Source organism: Lepidochelys kempii, chromosome 20 (genome assembly GCF_965140265.1).
Source record: "Lepidochelys kempii isolate rLepKem1 chromosome 20, rLepKem1.hap2, whole genome shotgun sequence".
Classification (NCBI taxonomy): domain Eukaryota; kingdom Metazoa; phylum Chordata; order Testudines; family Cheloniidae; genus Lepidochelys; species Lepidochelys kempii.
Window position 1 is genome coordinate 3,715,726 of NC_133275.1, and position 18,916 is coordinate 3,734,641.

The 18,916-nt window shown below is 60.7% G+C and overlaps 1 protein-coding gene and 1 long non-coding RNA gene across 8 annotated transcripts in view; one reads left to right on the top strand and one right to left on the bottom strand.

Annotated features, from left to right (window-relative positions):
• The window catches only part of B4GALNT1 (beta-1,4-N-acetyl-galactosaminyltransferase 1), a 29,856-nt gene extending 11,153 nt beyond the window's left edge, over positions 1 to 18,703 (bottom strand). The window contains exons 1-8 of one of the 6 annotated variants that reach the window (XM_073318287.1): positions 18,580 to 18,703; positions 12,797 to 12,904; positions 9,882 to 10,012; positions 3,377 to 3,569; positions 1,875 to 2,090; positions 575 to 748; positions 340 to 446; positions 7 to 44 (exon numbers count right to left, since the gene is read on the bottom strand). In XM_073318287.1, the coding sequence (XP_073174388.1) occupies positions 7 to 44; positions 340 to 446; positions 575 to 748; positions 1,875 to 2,089 (534 nt within the window). In that variant the 5' untranslated portion in view covers position 2,090; positions 3,377 to 3,569; positions 9,882 to 10,012; positions 12,797 to 12,904; positions 18,580 to 18,703. Of the gene's footprint in view, positions 1 to 6; positions 45 to 339; positions 447 to 574; positions 749 to 1,874; positions 2,091 to 3,376; positions 3,570 to 5,176; positions 5,291 to 9,881; positions 10,013 to 11,897; positions 11,992 to 12,796; positions 12,905 to 18,579 lie in introns of those variants that run through there. The other 5 variants (XM_073318289.1, XM_073318288.1, XM_073318292.1 and 2 more) reach the window with 5 other exon arrangements.
• LOC140900669 (uncharacterized) lies at positions 1,896 to 6,922 on the top strand. 2 transcript variants are annotated; one of them, XR_012155690.1, is made up of 4 exons: positions 1,896 to 2,109; positions 3,254 to 4,201; positions 5,454 to 5,512; positions 6,465 to 6,922. It is a non-coding gene; the product is annotated as an uncharacterized lncRNA (long non-coding RNA). The 2 variants fall into 2 exon arrangements; XR_012155689.1 differs by lacking the exon at positions 1,896 to 2,109 and adding an exon at positions 2,446 to 2,532.
• Positions 18,704 to 18,916: the final 213 nt, after the last annotated feature.

Sequence of the window (18,916 nt, forward strand, 5' to 3'; positions counted from 1 at the left end):
CCTTACCTCATACAGCTTCCTGCTGGCCGCCTGCAAGCTGAGCCCTGGGGAAGCAAGAAATGGGATTAATGAGACCCCAGGAGCACCCCCCCCGTCACTGCCACAGCGAGCTCAGGTCCTGCCCGCTGGTCGTCCCTGGACGGCAGCGCCCGTGGGGCAGGGGATGAGCCAGCTCCGGAGGCTGTAGTCTCCAGCCGGCCATGGTCCAGCGCTCCCCAGGCTGTGAGCGCCCTCCCTCCGCCCAGCCACCTTGCCCCCATCACCCCGGCTCTGTTCAGCCCTGGGAGCGGGGGGGGGGGGGCAGGGCAGGCTGCCCCCCCAGGACGCTGAGCTGCTCACCTGGGATGAGGATGGTCCGGAGCGGGCGCACCTCCACGCCCTGGGCGGGGTACTCCAGCGGGGAGTTGGCTCTGACGATCAGCAGCTGGTCAGCTGGAGACTGGGTCCTGGGGGGGAAGGCAGGAGTGAGGGGGGATATGCCCAGCCCCGGCCGTGCCCCAGGCAGGAGGGGGCGGTCCTGTGGCTTGGGTGCCCCCCCCCCAACTCCTCTGCCCCCATCCCCGGCGTGGCTCACCGGTGCTGGTCGCTCTGGTACTCCTGCTCCCGGGTGCTGTGGATCCGCTCCAGCTCCGTGGGGCTGAAGGCGGCGGTGAACTCCAGCGAGAAGAGCTGGCCGAAGAGCTGCTTGGGGAAGGGCAGCTTCCTGCCGGGCACCACCTCGCACGAGCACGAGTTCTGGGGCAGCAGCCTGGGAAGACCAGGAGCCTGGTCACGCCCGCCTGGCCGGCCCCAGGCCTATACTCCTGCCCCCAGCTGATACCCCCACCCCCGCCCCCATCTCCCCTGCCCCTACCCCCGCCCGCCTGCCCCTGGCCGATCTCCCCTGCCCCTATACCCGCCCGCCTGCCCCCAGCTGATACCCCCGCCCCCATCTCCCCTGCCCCTACCCCCGCCCCCGCCTGTCTGCCTGCCCCCGGCCGATACCCCCGCCCCCATCTCCCCTGCCCCTCTCCCTGCCCCCACCCGCCTGCCTGCCCCCAGCCAATACCCCCATCCCCGCCCCCATCTCCCCTGCCCCTACCCCCGCCCGCCTGCCCCTGGCCGATCTCCCCTGCCCCTATACCCGCCCACCTGCCCCCAGCCGATACCCCCGCCCCCATCTCCCCTGCCCCTACCCCCGCCCCCGCCTGCCTGCCCCCGGCCGATACCCCCGCCCCCATCTCCCCTGCCCCTCTCCCTGCCCGCCTACCCCCAGCCGATACCCCCTGCTTGCCTGCTCCTGCCCCTGGCTGATGCCCCTACCCTCCTGTCCCAGCCTTCCTGCCCCAGGCTGACACCCCCACCCCTGCCTTCCTGCCCCAGACAGACAATCCCGTCCCTGCCTGCCTGCCCCCGCCCCAGGCTGATGCCCCTGCCTTCCTGCCCCAGACTAGCACCCCTGCCCCAGGCTGATATCCCCACCTCTGCCTCAGACACCCCTGCCCTCCTGCCCCAGGCCAATCCTCCTGCCCCAGGCCTATATGCCCGCCCCTGCTCTCCTGTCCCAGGCTGATGACCCCATGGAAGGGGTGGGCACCGCAGTGCTGGCAATGGGGGGTCTGGGGACTCGCCCCGCAGGAGAGGGCAGGGCTCTGGGGAAGTGTCTCCTGGGAAGGGCTGGGATCCCAGTGGGGAGCCTGGAAAATCCACTTCCCAAGACCCATCCCAGGAGCCAGGCTGCAGCCCTGCCCATAGGGGCCAGTCCCACATCCACCCTAGCCAAGGCCCTGCTGGGGCTTCCCCATCCCTGGCCACCCTTTCCTGCCCCGCACACCTCCCCCCACCCATGCCAGCCGCTCCCCCCCCGCCGGGAGGGGGGGGGCGGAGGTCCTTACTCGAGGATCTCCTCCTTGAGCCGGAAGGGGATGTGGGCGTACTTGTTGGAGGGGCCCAACAAGGGCTCACCCAGCAGCTGCTCGGGGGCTCGGTCCGGCCGGTTGCGCAGGTCGACCGTGCTGTAGGCCTTGGGCGACCAGATGTGTCGGTACAGCAGGGCCAGGGACGCCGTGGCCACCAGCAGCAAGCACAGGGACTTCTGCACCAGACGCATCCTGCGGGGAGCAGGGGGAGGTGAGGGGGGAGCCCTAGGCCGGCGGGGGTGGGGGATCGGGGGCTAGGTGGGGCCCCAGCCTGGCACGTGGGTTCAGAGACTGTGCCCCCTTCCGGCTTGGCTCTGTTTGGCCCACGGTTCCTCCCAGCTCTAGTCAGACTTTGCTCCCCAGGTCAGTTCTTGGCCCGGTACCTCCTTCCCAGCCTGGGCTTGCCAGTTGCGGTGGGACTATTCCTGGAAGTTTCATCACACTGAGTTAAAGATTAATCTCGAATTCCTGAAGACTTCAGGACCATCGAGCGAGCGTGGGGTGCCGGGCGGCTGTTGGGGGGTGGGGGGACACAGAGGGGGGCTTGGCCGTGCTGGTTGAGTGAATCTCCTTGATTGGACCAGGAACGAGGCTCTTCTGGGGCCGGAGCTCAGATGTTAACCACGACTGGAAGGTGAGGGGGAAGGGGGTTCCCTGGCTGGGTCCCCTCAGGGCTGGGTGGATGCAGGCAAACCGGAATTCCCTCCGCACCATCCACGGAGCAGGGCTCTAGCTTGGGGCCAGCCTGTGCCATGGAGCACCTGGCAGCTGCCAGGTCTGGAAGAGGGGCCCGATTCTGCTCCCAGCGGGACCAGCTTCTGGTTCCTCCCCGTTGACGGGGACGGGCCTGGCTCGCAGCCCTGTTCCTCCCCGGGCAGCAGTTTACACTAGTGTGAAATCGGTGTGGCACCAGTTATGCACGGTGGGGGGGGGGGGTCAGGAGGGCGACAGCCGGTGCAAGGCAGCGCAGCTTCCAGCCCCTGGGGGAAGTGGGGCAGAGCCCACAACCCGGCCTCGGGAGCTCGTGCTGCCTGCCTGAGGGAGCAGGCTCGGCCCTGTCCTGTACCAGGGCCAGTGGGTGAAGCATGCTGCAAGGGCATATTTGACAACAAACACGGGGCAAGAGGAATGCTGGAAAACTCGTGAGCTGGGTGCCAGGCTGGCAGGGGAGCTCAGCACCCACCATCCCGCAGGGGTGGCTGGGAAGAAAGGATCCTGCCTCATTCTGTTGTGCCAGGGGCTGCCCTTCCACCCGCAACCGAGATCAGGGCCCCATTGTGCCAGGCACTGCCCCCCACCCTGTGTTAACCAGCTCAGAGTCTGCAAGTCTCACTATTCATTATTCATATTACCAGGGGGCCACAGACCGGGGCCCCGCAGCGCTAGGGGCTGCACAAAGAATGGAGAGACAGGCCCTGCCCCAGGAAGCTTCCAAGCTCATGTGGCACGCAGAGGGTGGCTCTCGGTGTGGCACTAACCTGGGATGCCCTGGATCCTGGCCCTTTCGGGAGAGGTGGGAGGAGGAGCCGTTTCCTTCCCAAGAGCCCCTCGAAGGCAGAAGCGCGGTCCCGCAGAGTCCCCGGGCAGCTTCAGACTGAGGGAGAAGCGGGTCCAACCACCCAGCACTTGAAGCAAAACGCCCTGGCTGAGAACGACGAACAGGAAGGGGCCCTGCGGAGAACACCAGAGCGGACCAGTTCTAACCACCACTATGGGTGATATTTCATCACGTGAGATTCAAATACCCAGCATTCCCCCCCCCACCCCACTTCCTGCTCTCACGCTGTACCTCACTCCACCTCTGCCCCCAGCCGCTGAGCGGCCCTGTGTTCTCGCACCGTTTGCCCCTGGGGGTGCAGCTGCTTGCTCTGGGGAAGCTGAGAAACCTGCTAATATCTGCCCTGCAGCCTGGTCAGAGGCCACGCACAGCCCCGGGGTAGGGGAGACCAAGAACGCAACCCCTCAAACAACCCCAAAGCCATGATCTCTGCCCTCCAAACCGGTCAACGCCGCCAACATTTGGGAGAGGACGGGAAACCCCCTGGCCACTCGGTTCCTCCCGTTGCCAGGATCCCAGGGAAAGGGCTCTGGGAATCCCACCCCAACGCCGAGACATTCCCACCCGCCCCACCTTAAGTCACCGGTGGCACAGGCCTTGCCCCCAGAGCAGGGCGGTCTCTGGAGAGCACCCTCTGCCCCACAGCCGCTGAATCAACTTCCTTCTTGTGCCGGGTGACCCTGATTCCTGTCTCCGGGATGTTGCATGGTCAGCGCGGTTGCTGGGTGCCACGGAAATGGCTCCGGTAGGTAGGACAGCGTTCTCGGGACTGGGCAAGCACTTTGGGGAAGGGGGATCCTAGCAGTGGGGCAGACAGAGTGAGGCTGCTGAATGCAGGGAGGCCAGGTCTGTGGAAGTTGCCTCCTGGGCTCAGATTCAGTGGGACAACAGGCCAAAGTCCTGCCGGGTGTAACCACACCTTTACTTACATCACTGGCCGTGTCTGGGGCCTGGGTCCAGGTTAGGATCTAGCAGCCAGATCAGGGCACATGCCCCTGCAAGGCACAGCCAAGAGGGCCAGCCGGGGTCCCTGGGCGAGTAGCCCCTGGGGACGGGGCTAAAAGCAGTAAACTGGGGCTGGGGAAATACGCAGTCCCTGCACCTGCCCAGTGCGCCCCACCCCTTATGCTCACCCCGGGGCAAAACCAGATGTGGCCATAGTGGGCACAGAATACAAGCCCCTCCCTTGCAGCACCCAGAGCCTCGGGCTAGGGCCAGGCTGGGTGGGAGCACACCTGCACCATGGCGGGTGTCCGGATCCCCCATACGCTCAGCCAGGATAAATCCGCTGGCAAAGGGCCCGCAGCACTGTGGGCATAGTGGACAGGGTCTGTCAGGAAAGCCAGGGCAGAGGGGCCGGTCCTCCAGGCTGTGGTGGTTTGGCGGTCAGGGGCAGGGCAAAAAGCAAGCACCTCAGTCCGTGGGGTAAGCTGCTTCCGCCCCCCCCCCCAGCCCCCCGGCAGCCCCTCGGGGACGGAACTGGGGCCAGGGGCTGCTCCAACAAGAGAGGGAGGAATGAAAACCACTTGTGATTCCCTCTGCTGCCTGCCCCGCCTCGGGGTCCATCAGCCGTGAATCCACGCAAAGCCCGGAGCTGGGAAAGCGTCGCACCCCCTCTCCCCCGAGGTTCTCTCACCCCAAAGCACCGGACCCCCCGCTGGCCCACCCAGATTCTCTGCCCCACCCCGTACAGAGATTACCAACAGCCCCTCTGACTTACAGCTATAAAGTCTGTGGGTTCAATCCCTGCTGATGGAGCCAGCCAGAGGAGCTGTCACAGCTGCACAAACTCTGCCCAGGGGTCCAGGTCGATCCACACATGGCAGGTGCTGCTCTGCAGAGGGGGGGCAGGTCTCAGCTGGTTGCAGTGTGGCTCTGGGGCTCTCTGGAGCTCTGCCTTGCCCTGTTTGCTGCCTCTTTTGCCCCCTTGGGAAAGCCGAGGGGGCTCAGATTTGCCGCCCTTCCAGAAACAGTGCTGACTGATGTGTGCTTTGTAGGGGCTTCGAACAGTGCCCGGAACGGGACGACAGGCTGTGACAATTACATGCGCAGGCAGGTACGTTACACCTGATAGTTCCCTGAGGTGGGGGAGGAGCATGGTCTCTGCCAAAAGCTAAGGACCAGCCCATTGTCCCAGTTCCTGGGAAATGTTTGTACAGGGCATATTTTCAGCAAGAGGTAACAGGTAGAATGTTACCTTCCGAAACCGCTGGGGATGAAGGCCAGCCCCAGAGGGTCGCAGCTAACCCCAGCCAAGCGTGCCATCTCTCAGCCTTTTCCCAGCCCCGTCTTTACAGTCTGGAGCCAGGGCAGGCCTGAGCGCCCCCAAGAATGGACTCCGAACGGGGGAGCCTCGGGGCTGCAGGACGTTCCCGAATCACCCTGTCACAGAGTCCCCGGGCGATGCTCTGGAACTGCTCCCTACGAAGCCAGGCAGGACTCTGGGAAAGTCTCCTCTCTGAGCAGCCTGTCTACAGGACACACAGCTCACCCGGCTCCACCTTCCTGGGTCTGACCTCGGAGCATTCAGCATCCTCTGCCCCCCCCTGCGCTTCCCACAGCGAGTCCGCCCAGGCGGGGTCCGGGGGCAGCCAGAGGGTCCTGCCCCCCAACTTCGCAGTCAGACGGGACTCTCAGCCAGCCAGTAAAACAGAGGTTTATTAGATGACAGGAACATGGTCTAAAGCGGAGCTGGTAGGTGCAGAGAACAGGACCCCTCAGCTGGGTCCTTTTGGGGGGCAGTGAGCCAAACAACCACGTCTGCCCTTCACTCCATGTCCCCAGCCAGCCCCAAACTGAAACCCTCTCCAGCCCCTCCTCCTCTGGGCTTTGTCCCTTTCCCGGGCCAGGAGGCCACCTGATTCCTTTGTTCTCCAACCCTTTAGCTCTCACCTTGCAGGGGGGAAGGGCCCAGGCCATCAGTTGCCAGGCTGTAGCTCACGAAAGCTCATGCTCAAATAAATTGGTTAGTCTCTAAGGTGCCACAAGTACTCCTTTTCTTTTTTCAGGAGACAGAGTGTCGCCATTTATGTACCCTGGCCCCTTGCTCTGCAACAATCACACACCCTTATCCCACCACCGAGAGACTTAAGAAATGCATGGGGGAAACTGAGGCACCCCTACAGTATTCAGAGGAAACATTAAGAACAGTCCCGCTTCGTCACACGCCCCGATGCCGAAAAGAGGCAAAAAGTCTGGGACTGTCGGCGGAGGAAAGAGGGCACAGACGCGCTCCGTTACAGAGGAGATCCCCTGCCATCCGGTGTCTCTCGTGGAAGGTGGCCAAGGGCTGTCAGAAGCGGGGGAGGATCCCTGATCAGCTAGGAAAGCGACTGTTAATAAGGGCAGGCCTGTGCCTACCAATTCTGTTTTCCTTTTACCCAGAAACTTGACTCCAAAGCCTTTCCCTTGCTTTTAGCTGACTCTTTAACTCGAGCCTCATTCAATAAACTTTGGCTTGGTTTTACCGGAGCTCCGGCTTCGTGCTTTTTGCTAAGGGGCAGCAGGCTGAACCGAGGTGAAGCCAGTAAGCTGGGGTGCACTGCTGCCAAGGGACACTGCACGTGTCCCGAAGACACAAGGCTGGGCTGTGTAAATTGCCAGGCTGCAGCGGGAAAAGGTGCGGGGGGGTGGGGGGAGCTGGCAGCAGCCCAGCATGGAGCTTTGGGAGAACTCTCCCCCCCCCTGGGGGATGGGGGGCAAGGGGGAAGTGGAAGGGAGTGGAAGGAAGTGGAGGGAGAGGGGTTGGCAATTTGCCCAGGGCATCAGGGTTAATCCTGACCAGTGTCATGTGGCATGAACTGCACCCACCCATGCATCAGTCTGGCCTGGGGTTTATGAAATTAACCAGCAGCACATGGCTGCCCCCGAGGCGGAGCACAGCCGGGCGAGCATGCGCGGGGAATCTGGGTCACGGCTTGTGCGGGTCTCTCGACAGGCAAGCAGGAGACCATCTCAGCAGGAGGTGGTGGATCCCTGCCCGCCCCGGAGTTTCTGGATGTGGGGGCCAGATCTGAAGCTATCTCTATGGCAACTGCCAGCCCCACTCCAGCAGGTGGGGTTAAAGCAGCCAGGCTGTGCCAGACTAGGCCAGGAGCCCACCTACCATACCAAAGGGCAGGGCCCGTGCCTTCCTCTGGGTCTGCTCAGTGCCCGTCACAATGAAGCCGGGATGCCGGGGGCAGGGTGGGTCTCAGCTTGAGATCAGGACCACCCAGCCCTTCCCGCATTGCCGGATGAGGGACAGGCCCGGCTAGGGGGGAGTGGGGCGTCCCAGTGCTGGTGAAAGTTGAGAATCTCTAGCCTCAGGGATTTGGATTTGGTTTTTGGACATCTAGCTGGCACGGGGTCAGAGACCCTGGCCTGGGCATTAGCTGGGTAACCCCAGCGCCGGAAGTTGCCATGGGGGACATGCTGGCCGGGGAGAGCTGACTTTCCATTAGTGTCGACAGTGCCAGACTCCGAGCAGCGGGGGTGTGGGTGCAAACAGAGCTGCCAGGGCTGGAGCGGACCACCCATTAAACAATCATGACTGTGTACCTGTTGGTGCTGCGCCAGGCTCCGCGGTGCTCCTCAGAGAAACTCACCCCCACCGGCCGACCCAGCCCCGTTGGGGCCGGGCACGGCCTCATGCAATCGCAGAGAGATTTGCACACTGTTGGGCAAGCCCCAGGGGGACCACTTGCGCCCCTGCGCTCCCAGAGATTGAGGGCAGGGGCTGGGAGATGGGGGGTCTGAGACAGTAATGGTCTGCGAGACTCCGAGGTGCCCAGAGGCCAGTGGGATGGGCACGGTGTGCGCACAGAGAGACACAACGTTCCTTCCTCTCTCTGCACTAGGCTCCAAGGTGACCCGACCCTCATGCTCGGGCGGCCTCAAGCTGCCCTGCAGCCCCTGGCCCTGCTTGGCTCCCGGTGTAAATTGCAGCAGCCTCGGGGCAGCTGTGACCTGCACTCTGGGGGGGGAGCAGGGGGGGGTAAGCGGAGAATTCCCATAGCACCCTGCAGTCTGGCCACGCCCCTCATGGGCGGGGCCTTGAGGGCAGGATTCTTAGTTGGGTCCATTTCATTTTATTCCTGGTGCCGTTCTGTGTCCTGCCACAGAGACACTCAGCCGGCTTTTGGGGCTTCGGCCCATCCCGTTGCCACCAGCACCGTGCCGGTGAAATGACTCTGCTCCCCGTGCCTCCCGAAACGCAGCCAGCTCTGGGGAAGAGCGGCCGAGTGGCACACAGCACCAAAGATGCGAGGGTGGGGCCAAGCCCCTCCTCTTCCGGGAAGTGCTCCGGGGGGGCGGCGGGGAGACACAAGCTGGCAGCAGACCAGACTGTGCCCACTTTATGCAAATCCATCATTCCCCGCCCCCGCCCCCACCCCCACAGCTGGGCCAGGGCCCAGAGCAGAAACCTGATGTTTGCAATTCAAATCTGTTCAGGGAAGCAGCAGAGAGACCCACAGCTCCCCTCCCCCAGGAGGTAAACACAGAGCCCCAAGGCAGTCACAAGACTGTAATCAGCAGGAGTGCGGGGCTCGGAGAGCCAAGCTCCATGTAGGGGTATGAAGAGAGCAGGTTGGGTGGTCCGGAGCACCTCTGTTCGGCTCAACGCAGGCTGGCATAGGGGGCTTTGCCCTCTGGGAGGGGGGCACAGTTTGAAGCCAGCTTGGGCTGGTGGCGGCTGGCCTTTGTGTGAACAGGCAGCGGATTTCACTCTGCTTTGCAAAGGGCAGTGTTGGCACGAACGGGCAAAGTGACCAGAAGCCTGACCGGGCCACGGGGACTTGAGGGCTTGTCTCACCCCAGGAGCTGCCCTGGTATATTGGCGTTTTGGCAGCAGGCAGCACCTGACCCCCGCTGCGCCAGGCCCGGCACATACCAGGACAGGTGGGCACAGCGCTCTGGGGGCGTTCCCGGTGCTCTCCCAACCCTGGCGCCCACCCAGCAGCGGGCACGGCGGGTAGGTGTCCCGCCATCCTGCTCGCTGCCTTGTGGGAAGCTTTGGCAGTGCATTGTGGGATGCCGGCTGGCATTGTGGGAGCGTGGGTTCAACCCCCTCCGACCTATCCCAACAGTCACTGCTTGCCTACGCCTCTCCCCGGGTGGCGGAGGCATGGAGAGCGGATGAAGGAGCAGTGCATTGTGGGATGGCAGCGGGAGGACTTAGCCAGATTTTACCCCACCAGGGTGTGTGTGTGTAGGGCTCAGAGGGAACAACTGTCCAGAATAAACTAGGACACAAGCATGTTCCTGCCAGGGAAATCTGGTGTGCCCACCAGCCCTGAGCTTCCCTCTGCCCTCTAGAGGTGGGTCCCCGCAGGACAGGGGGAGGGGTAGCTTGCCCCACGGCTGCCTAGGAGGTAACACCCAGGTCTGTGCTCTTGGCACCCAGTGCGACGGCTGCACCCCTTTCCCCCCGCGGCAAGCCTCACCTCGGGGGTGACGCGGGGCTCCCACAGCTCCTGATCTCTGGCGTGTCCTGGGCTCTTCTAGGGCCAGACAGGGAGACTCCCCCGTCTCATCTGGAGCCCCTCATGGCTCCCATGGGAAGGGTGGCACCAGCCTGGGGTGGGGGAGACACAGGGAGGCATTGAAGAGTGGGCAGAACCAGGAAATCCCATCTGGCTCTACTCCACGCCCCCTTCTCCAGGCACTGGAGGGCAGAGGGTGTAACTGTGGGGCAGAGCCGGGGGGCTGGGAAAGCAGCAGGAGCACAAGTCACCGGGGAGCCCAGTGCCCATCTCCCCGCCTGCCTGAGCCCCCCCCCAGTGCCAATCTCCCCTGTCTCCCAGAGCCCCACAGTGCCCATCTCCCCGCCTGCCTGAGCTCCCCCCAGTGCCAATCTCCCATCTCCCAGAGCCCCACAGTACCCTTCTCCTCTGCCTGCCTGAGCCCCCTGCAGTGCCAATCTCCGCTGTCTCCCAGAGCCCCCCCATGCCCATCTCCCCTGCCTGCCTGATCCACCCCCCAGTGCCCATCTCCCCTGCCTGCCAGAGCCTCCCCCAGTGCCAATCTCCCCTGTCTCCCAGAGCCTCCCCCAGTGCCCAGCTCCCCTGCCTCCCATTGGCCCACCCCATCCAGTGCGAATCTCCCCTGCTGCCCAAGCTTCCCCCCCCATCTCCCCTGCCTGTGAAAGGCCTCTCCAACCCCCACAGGCCCTGTGACCAGCCAGAGAACAATACTTAAGACTTTCATTGTCCTCTGTTGACTCTGCTGGGCTTGGCATGGGGCCCGCTGTCCCAGGGAGCCTTCCCAATCACCTGGCCCAGAGGGGCCCTTAGCCAGCCTGAATGCCCCTCAGTGGTGCCCAGTGACACCCTGGTCTGGCAGGTGGCCACCTGCAGCTGGAAAACTGCTTTGTGACTCCCTCAGCCGGGCCGGGTATGGGGGCACCTTGGGGGGGGGGGGGGTGAGGGTGACGACGGGCCCCTGCCCCTCTCCTAACAACACCCTCCCTCCCTCCTGCCCAAGCAGCCAGTTCATTGGGCAGCCGGCTGCCCCACAGCTCTTTGCAGGGGAGAGGGGGCCAAGAGGGCTGCTTCCCCCTTGAGGGGACTGGGCCTCCAGAGTTAGCAGGGGAGGGGGGGGCAGGGGGGTCAGAGCTGGGAGAGGGGAGACAGTGACAGGCCCTGGAGGGGGGAGAGAGGTGGTCAAGGGAGTGAAACAAATCGATCTGAATGCCCCCACCCCCATCCGCAGGCGAGGTGCCCAACCCTGGGACCCGGGCCATTCTGAGGAGGGCAGTTGATGCCCAGACGCCATGGTGAGGGGCGGGGGGGGGAACTACTTCGGGGTCTGTGTGGAGACCGAGGGCTGGGTCACAGGTAGCTAGCCCGGGGATGGGGTGGCCGGGGACAGCCAGCCAGCGAGAGGGGAACCTGGCTCTCTGCCCAGGGTGTCCCGACGCTGCGGTGATGGACCTCGCTGCAGGTGTCCAATGATCCGCAGTTCCCGGGGGAGGCTGAAGAGCCCCCCTGGGGGGGGGGGATTTGGCACAGTTGTGCCCCAGCCCGGGCTGTCGATCCCCCCCCCAAAAAAAAACCCTCCCCCCCTCGCTCGGCGCGGAGGGGCCGGAGCGCAGCGCAGAACATGGCTGCAGCTGGGGGCGCAAAACCTTCCCCCGCCCCCGGGCCATGCAGAACGGGCTGATCCCGATCCCGATCCCGCCCCCCCCCCCGCAGCCTTGCGCTGCGCCCACGGCCGGTCCCGCGCAGCTGGGGGGGGGGGGGGGCAAACTGCAGCGCTATAAATCACTCCCGCGCTGCGCGACATTGCAACGACTCCCCCCCCCCCAGCATCGGCACCGCGACAGGGAAGGGGGGGGCGGGATCGCGAGGTCCTATCGATCCCCCCTCCCTCCCCGCAGCAGCTCGTCCCCCCCCCCCAGGGCTCCGCTGTCGGAGCGACGCTGCTGAAGTGCTGGCCAGCTCCCCCCCCCCCCAGCCTACCTGGCTGCCCAGCGCATCTCCCCGCCTCGCCTCCCATGGTCACATCTTCGGGCGCCCCCCCATGGACCCGCCCCCCCCACACACACCCCGGACCCCGCTCCGGCTCTAGCGCTGCTGGACCGGGCTGGCGGGGGCCGTCGGGAGCCTGGCAGGCGGAGGGCGCCCCCGCTGGCCCGAGGAGGGAATGGCGGCTGCAGCAGCCCGAGGTGTGTGGGGGGACGGGGGGGGGGAGCCTTTGTCTTGCACAGAGATCCCCCCCCCAGCGCTTTACCGATCCCGACCCACCCATCCTGCGCCCTGGCGAGCCAGGGGGAGGGGGGCCAGCTCAGACAAAGAAATCCTAAGACAAAGGACTTGGGGGGAGGGGGGTCAGGATGACAGTGGGGGTGGGGGAGGGGGTTTAGAAAGCAGGTGGTACCTTGTACTGGGCTCTAACTGGGGGGGCACGACTGGAGGAGACGGGATCGTCACCCCCACCCCCCACCCCCACGCAGGATCCCTGCTGGAAACCTTTGGAAATGGGATAGAAACAGGGACCAAACTGGGTCTAGGACCATGCCCAGCAAGGGCTGGGCATCGCTGGGGACTGGGTGGGACCTTTCCCACTAGACTGGCTGGCTGAGGCCAGTGGGGTGGAGGCGGGGACACGGGGACTCAAAGCCTTCCCCACGGGTCCCCTGGGGGAACTGGATTGGGAGGATCCCGGTTCCGCGCTGGGGCCCATGTGGGTAGCAAATCGCCTAGGTCACAACTGAGCCTCAGAGGTGGGGGGGTTCCTGCAGGCTGAGGGGCGGCTGGACTGTCCCCAACTAGCTCAGGGCCTCATAGGGCCTGATCTGGAGCAGGTGGGCGAGACCCCAACCGACACAGTTACCAAGGAGTGGTTCAAAGAAACCTACCAAACTTCCAGTCGCCTGCGGGTTTGCTCGCCTTTATCGCGTTGCAAGCCAGGAAGCCATCCATCGCTGACGAACAGGGCACTGGGCAGTTTGTTCAGTTGTACGTGGCTTTCGAAAACCCCCCGGAGAAGGAAAACCAAAAACAGGAATAGAAAAAAGAAAGTGTCCCTCTGGCTAACTCATTGAGTCTACAGACAGTGCTTGAGGTTATGGGTAATTCAGGTATCAGAACAGGAGCGGTGTTAGTCTGCAAGGTGCTACAGGACTCTTTGCCGCTTTTACAGATCCAGACTAACAGACGTATTGGAGCATAAGCTTTCGTGGGTGAATACCCGCTCTGTCGGATGCATTCGTCGGTAATTCAGGGGCAGGGAAAATCTGGGCGAGAAAGTCAGAGAGGCACACAGCTTTCAAAGGAGGTGGGACATTCGTCTGTGTACCACGGTGCCACCTAAATACTTCCATCGAGACCAGACTCCACGCAGAGAGACAGCCCCGGCCCTGAAATGCTTTGGGTGGGAGGGGAAACAGAGGCAAGCAGCAGGCGAGCTGTCCAGAGTCATATGGCCAAGTCTGGACCAGCTCTCCAAGCTCACGCCCAACGGCTCCACTCCGCTGCCTTAAACTACATCAGGAGGGGCTGTACGGTTTTACAGGGCTCCTGGAAGTTCCCAAACCCCAGTTTCTTCCCGGATCATAAACACAACCCCCAATAAATACAAATCCGCCCTAGCTTTTAGAGCTTTCTCCATCCCTAGCTCTCCAAGCGCTGTCCTGAGAAGGACAGTTTCATGAGATGGGGGAATGGAAGAGATTCCGTTACATGAAACTGGCCTGAGCTCTCCCGTTCCAGCCTGGGTGCCCCCACTTGGGCCAACTAAGAGGGGCTAGAAGAGGTCAGTCAGGCCTCAGACAGGAGAGGAGAGCTGGCAGAGTCAGGAGATGGTTTCTGGGAGAAGGCAGGAGAGGTTTTCTGGCTGGTGTCCCTGTAGTGGGGCAGTTGCCCCACTCCAGCAGAATCACAGAATCATAGAATATCAGGATTGGAAGGGACCTCAGGAGGTCATCTAGTCCAACCACTTGCTCAAAGCAGGACCAATCCCCAACTAAATCATCCCAGCCAGGGCTTTATCAAGCCTGACCTTAAAAACCTCAAAGGAAGGAGATTCCACCACTTCCCTAGGTAACGCATTCCAATGTTTCACCACCCACCTAGTGAAAAAGTTTTTCCTAATATCCAACCTAAACCTCCCCCACTGTAACTTGAGACCATTACTCCTCGTTCTGTCATCTGCTACCATGGAGAACAGTCTAGATCCATCCCCTTTGGAACCCCCTTTCAGGTAGTTGAAAGCAGCTATCAAATCCCCCCTCTTTCTCTTCTGCAGACTCAACAATCCCAGTTCCCTCAGCCTCTCCTCATAAGTCATGTGTTCCAGTCCCCTAATCATTTTTGTTGCCCTCCGCTGGACGCTTTCCAAATTTTCCACATCCTTCTTGTAGTGTGGGGCCCAAAATTCAGACACAGTACTCCAGATGAGGCCTCACCAAAGTTGAATAGAGGGGAATGATCACATCCCTTGATCTGCTGGCAATGCCCCTACTTATACAACCCAAAATGCCATTAGCCTTCTTGGCAACAAGGGCACACTGTTGACTCACATCCAGCTTCTCCTCCACTGTAACCACTAGGCTCTTTTCTGCAGAACTGCTGCCGAGCCATTCGGTCCCTAGTCTGTAGCGGTGCATGGGATTCTTCCGTCCTAAGTGCAGGACTCTGCACTTGTCTTTGTTGAACCTCATCAGATTTCTTTTGGCCCAATCCTCTAATTTGTCGAGGTCCCTCTGTATCCTATCCCTACCCTCCAGTGTATCTACCTCTCCTCCCAGTTTAGTGTCATCTGCAAACTTGCTGAGGGTGCAATCCACACCATCCTCCAGATCATTAATGAAGATATTGAACAAAACCGGCCCCAGGACCGACCCTTGGGGCACTCCACTTGATACCGGCTGCCAACTAGACATGGAGGCATTGATCACTACCTGTTGAGCCCGACAATCTAGCCAGCTTTCTATCCACCGTATAGTCCATTCATCCAGCCCATACTTCTTTAACTTGCTGGCAAGAATACTGTGGGAGACTGTGTCAAAAGCTTTGCTAAAGTCAAGGAATAACACGTCGACTGCTTTCCCCTCATCCACAGAGCCAGTTATCTCGTCATAGAAGGCAATTAGATTAGTCAGGCATGACTTGCCCTTGGTGAATCCATGCTGACTGTTCCTGATCACTTTCCTCTAGTGCTTCAGAATTGATTCTTTGAGGACCTGCTCCAAGATTTTTCCAGGGATTGAGGTGAGGCTGACTGGCCTGTAGTTCCCCGAATCCTTCTCCTTCCTGTTTTTAAAGATGGGCACTACATAAGCCTTTTCCCCATCGTCCAGGACCTCCCCCGATCGCCATGAGTTTTCAAAGATAATGGCCAATGGCTCTGCAATCACATCCGCCAACTCCTTTAGCACTCTCGGATGCAGCGCATCTGGCCCCATGGACTTGTGCACGTCCAGCTTTTCTAAATAGTCCCAAACCACTTCTTTCTTCACAGAGGGCTGGTCACCTCCCCCCCATGCTGTGCTGCCCAGTGCAGCAGTCTGGGAGCTGACCTTGTTCGTGAAGACAGAGGCAAAAAAAGCATTGAGTACATTAGCTTTTTCCACATCCTCTGTCACTAGGTTTCCTCCCTCATTCAGCAAGGAGCCAACACTTTCCTTGACTTTCTTCTTGTTGCTAACATACCTGAAGAAACCCTTCTTATTACTCTTAACATCTCTTGCTAGCTGCAACTCCAAGTGTGATTTGGCCTTCCTGATTTCACTCCTGCATGCCCGAGCAATATTTTTATATTCTTCCCTGGTCATTTGTCCAGTCTTCCACTTCTTGTAAGCTTCTTTTTTGTGTTTAAGATCAGCAAGGATTTCACTGTTAAGCCAAGCTGGTTGCCTGCCATATTTACTATTCTTCCTACACATCGGGATGGTTTGTTCCTGTAACCTCAGTAAGGATTCTTTACAATACAGCCAGCTCTCCTGGTCTCCTTTCCCCCTCATGTTATTCTCCCAGGGGATCCTGCCCATCAGTTTCCTGAGGGAGTCAAAGTCTGCTTTTCTGAAGTCCAGGGTCCATATTCTGCTGCTCTCCTTTCTTCCTTGTGTCAGTATCCTGAACTCAACCATCTCATGGTCACTGCCACCCAGGTTCCCATCCACTTTTGCTTCCCCTACTAATTCTTCCCCGTTTGTGAGCAGCAGGTCAAGAAGAGCTCTGCCCTGCCCCTAGTTGGTTCCTCCAGCACTTGCACCAGGAAATTGTCCCCTACACTTTCCAAAAACTTCTTGTATTGTCTGTGCACTGCTGTATTGCCCTCCCAGCAGATATCAGGGTGATTGAAGTCTCCCATGAGAACCAGGGCCTGAGATCTAGTAACTTCTGTTAGTTGCCAGAAGAAAGCCTCGTCCACCTCATCCCCCTGGTCCGGTGGTCTATAGCAGACTCGCCCCACGACATCACTCTTATTACTCATGCTTCTAAACTTAATCCAGAGACACTCAGGTTTTTCTGCAGTTTCATACCGGAGCTCTGAGAGTCATACTGCTTCCTTACATACAGTGCAACTCCCCCACCTTTTCTGCCCTGCCTGTCCTTCCGGAACAGCTTATATCCATCCATGACAGTGCTCCAGTCATGTGAGTTATCCCACCAAGTCTCTGTTATTCCAACCACATCATAATTCCTTGACTGTGCCAGGACTTCCAGTTCTCCCTGCTTGTTTCCCAGGCTTCTTGCATTTTTGTATAGGCACTTAAGATAACTCGCTGACTGTCCCACTCTCTCCCCTCTTGCGCTCTCCTGCTCGTGATTCCTCCCGGTATCCAACTTCCTCACTTACCTCAGGGCTTTGGTCTCCTTCCCCCGGTGAACCTAGTTTAAAGCCTTCCTCACTAAGTTAGCCAGCCTGCTTGGGAAGATGCTCTTCCCTCTCTTCGTTAGGTGGAGCCCGTCTCTGCCTAGCACTCCTCCTTCTTGGAACACCATCCCATGGCCAAAGAATCCAAAGCCTTCTCTCCAACACCACCTGTGTAGCCATTCGTTGACTTCCATGATTCGACGGTCTCTACTCGGGGAGACTCAGAACCCTGAGGTGAAGGGCACCGGGGTCTGGGAGGGATACGGGGGCCAGCGGCAGGCGAGACACCGGCCAGTAGGAGGTGCTCTGTATGCTGGAAAAGAGCTTATTCCTGAGGCAGCCAGCAGGAGGTGCCACGCAGGTGAGTGTCGATCTGCTACAGTCCCCAAGCCAGAGATCTAGGGCTGGAGAGGGCTGAAGAAAGGGGGAGCTACCCGCTGATGTCTCCTTGCTGGACAGCGGGACCCTAGGAATGGTGAGATGGCTGCACCCAGAAGGAAGGGCTGGTGTGGTTATCCTGTCTGAGGGACAGGAGAGGATGGAGCAGGACACCTGGGGCAAGGTGAGAACAAGGCCACGAGGTAGCATTTGGGGAGGAGGCCACTCACTTGCAGGGAAACTGAGGCACAGGATGGGGCAGTGACTTGCCAAGGTCAGTGGCAGCGGTAGCAATAGGCCGAGCCATGGCAGAGCTAGAATACTGAGGCTGAAGATACATCCAGGTAATTTCCAGGAATACGACTGACAGCCCCCCCCCCCCAAGTCCTCAATTCCATTCCCTTCTCCCCATGCTGGGGCAGGCTCCAGTGACACAGGGCCTGATGTTATGAAATCCCAGGCATCAGAGAGGAGTCTGTATTTCCCAGTAACTAGCCTGGACTGTGAGCGCTGTGGCCTAATCCTATCGCGGTCCTCCTAAACCGGGCACCAAGCCAAGCTGCTCTCAAATCAGGCACCAGAGCAGAGCCATTACGGTTCTGGGCCCGAGTCAAGAGCCCTGAGGCAAGCGGCCCATTCGAGATGCAAATCATCTGCCCAGGAAACAGTCCCCCACATTGTGCACTGTTGGAGCCTTGCGTGGGCTCACCACAAAGATGCCCCTTGTCCAGCGGCAGTGGGCAGGTGCTGCTCCCGATGAAATGCTGCTTGTCTCTTCTGGCCCGCCAGCTGCAAACTGGGATTCAAACCAGCAGCAAGCAGCTGATTTTGACCCCCGAGAACCAGGAGGCTCCGAGAGGCAGAGCTCCCACCCCATCCTCCACCCCCACTGGCTGGATCCTTTTAGAAACAGCGGCCCCACACTGCATGGTAACTAACCTCAGCGGCTCGTGGGAAGCCCCCCCTCGATGTTCAGGGGGCAGTGGTGGGGTTGCAGAGGAGCCTGCACTGAGTAAAGGGAGCTGAACCCTTTGGAAAAGCCGGAGGAAGTGGCTTTGTAGCCTGACCCTCATGATGGGAATCGCTGGTCCTCCGCCCTTCCTCCCCTCCCCAGGCCCCGTGTGCTATCGGTTCTGTGTGGGGGTGGCGGGGGTGGGGGGAGCGTGTCTTTCAGGGAAAAGCGCAGCACTCCGGGTCCTTGTCTGCACTGCAGAGGTGTTGACTATGGAAGGGCGTTCTCCAGAAATGAGGGGTTTGCTCTGGTGACTGGCGGACACTTTCCCTCTTGCCCTCCACCCCAGAGGTGGTCGCATGTGCCAAGGGCTCAAGCATGTGCTTGGTGTCAGTTACAGGGTGACCGGCTGCCTGCCCCTGTAGCTCTCCAGAGGCATTGTAAGGGGCCCAAGGGATAAAACCCCAAGGTGACAGAGGCCTCTGAAATACCTGTGTTAGGCCGACAGCCTAGGAGCCCTGCCTTTTCAAAGCAGGGGAATTCGTGCGACGAGCTGTCTCGCTGGAGTGCCATGCCTCAGAGTATTTAGGTTGCGAACGGGGTCTTCGGGGTCTTTGCTTGTTGAGACGCTAGGATGCATTGAGTGGAAATCTGCAGCTGAAACAGAACACGACTTTTAATTGGATCCCTCTGCTGGTGACATGCACAAGGGAGGAAAGGAATGCGGGCGGGAGACTGGCGCCACTTCAACAGAGCAGGCAGCTGGTAGCTGCTGTGGTCAGATGTTTGGCTGCGTGCGTGTGTTCTCCCTGTGTGCTGCTCTCCGCT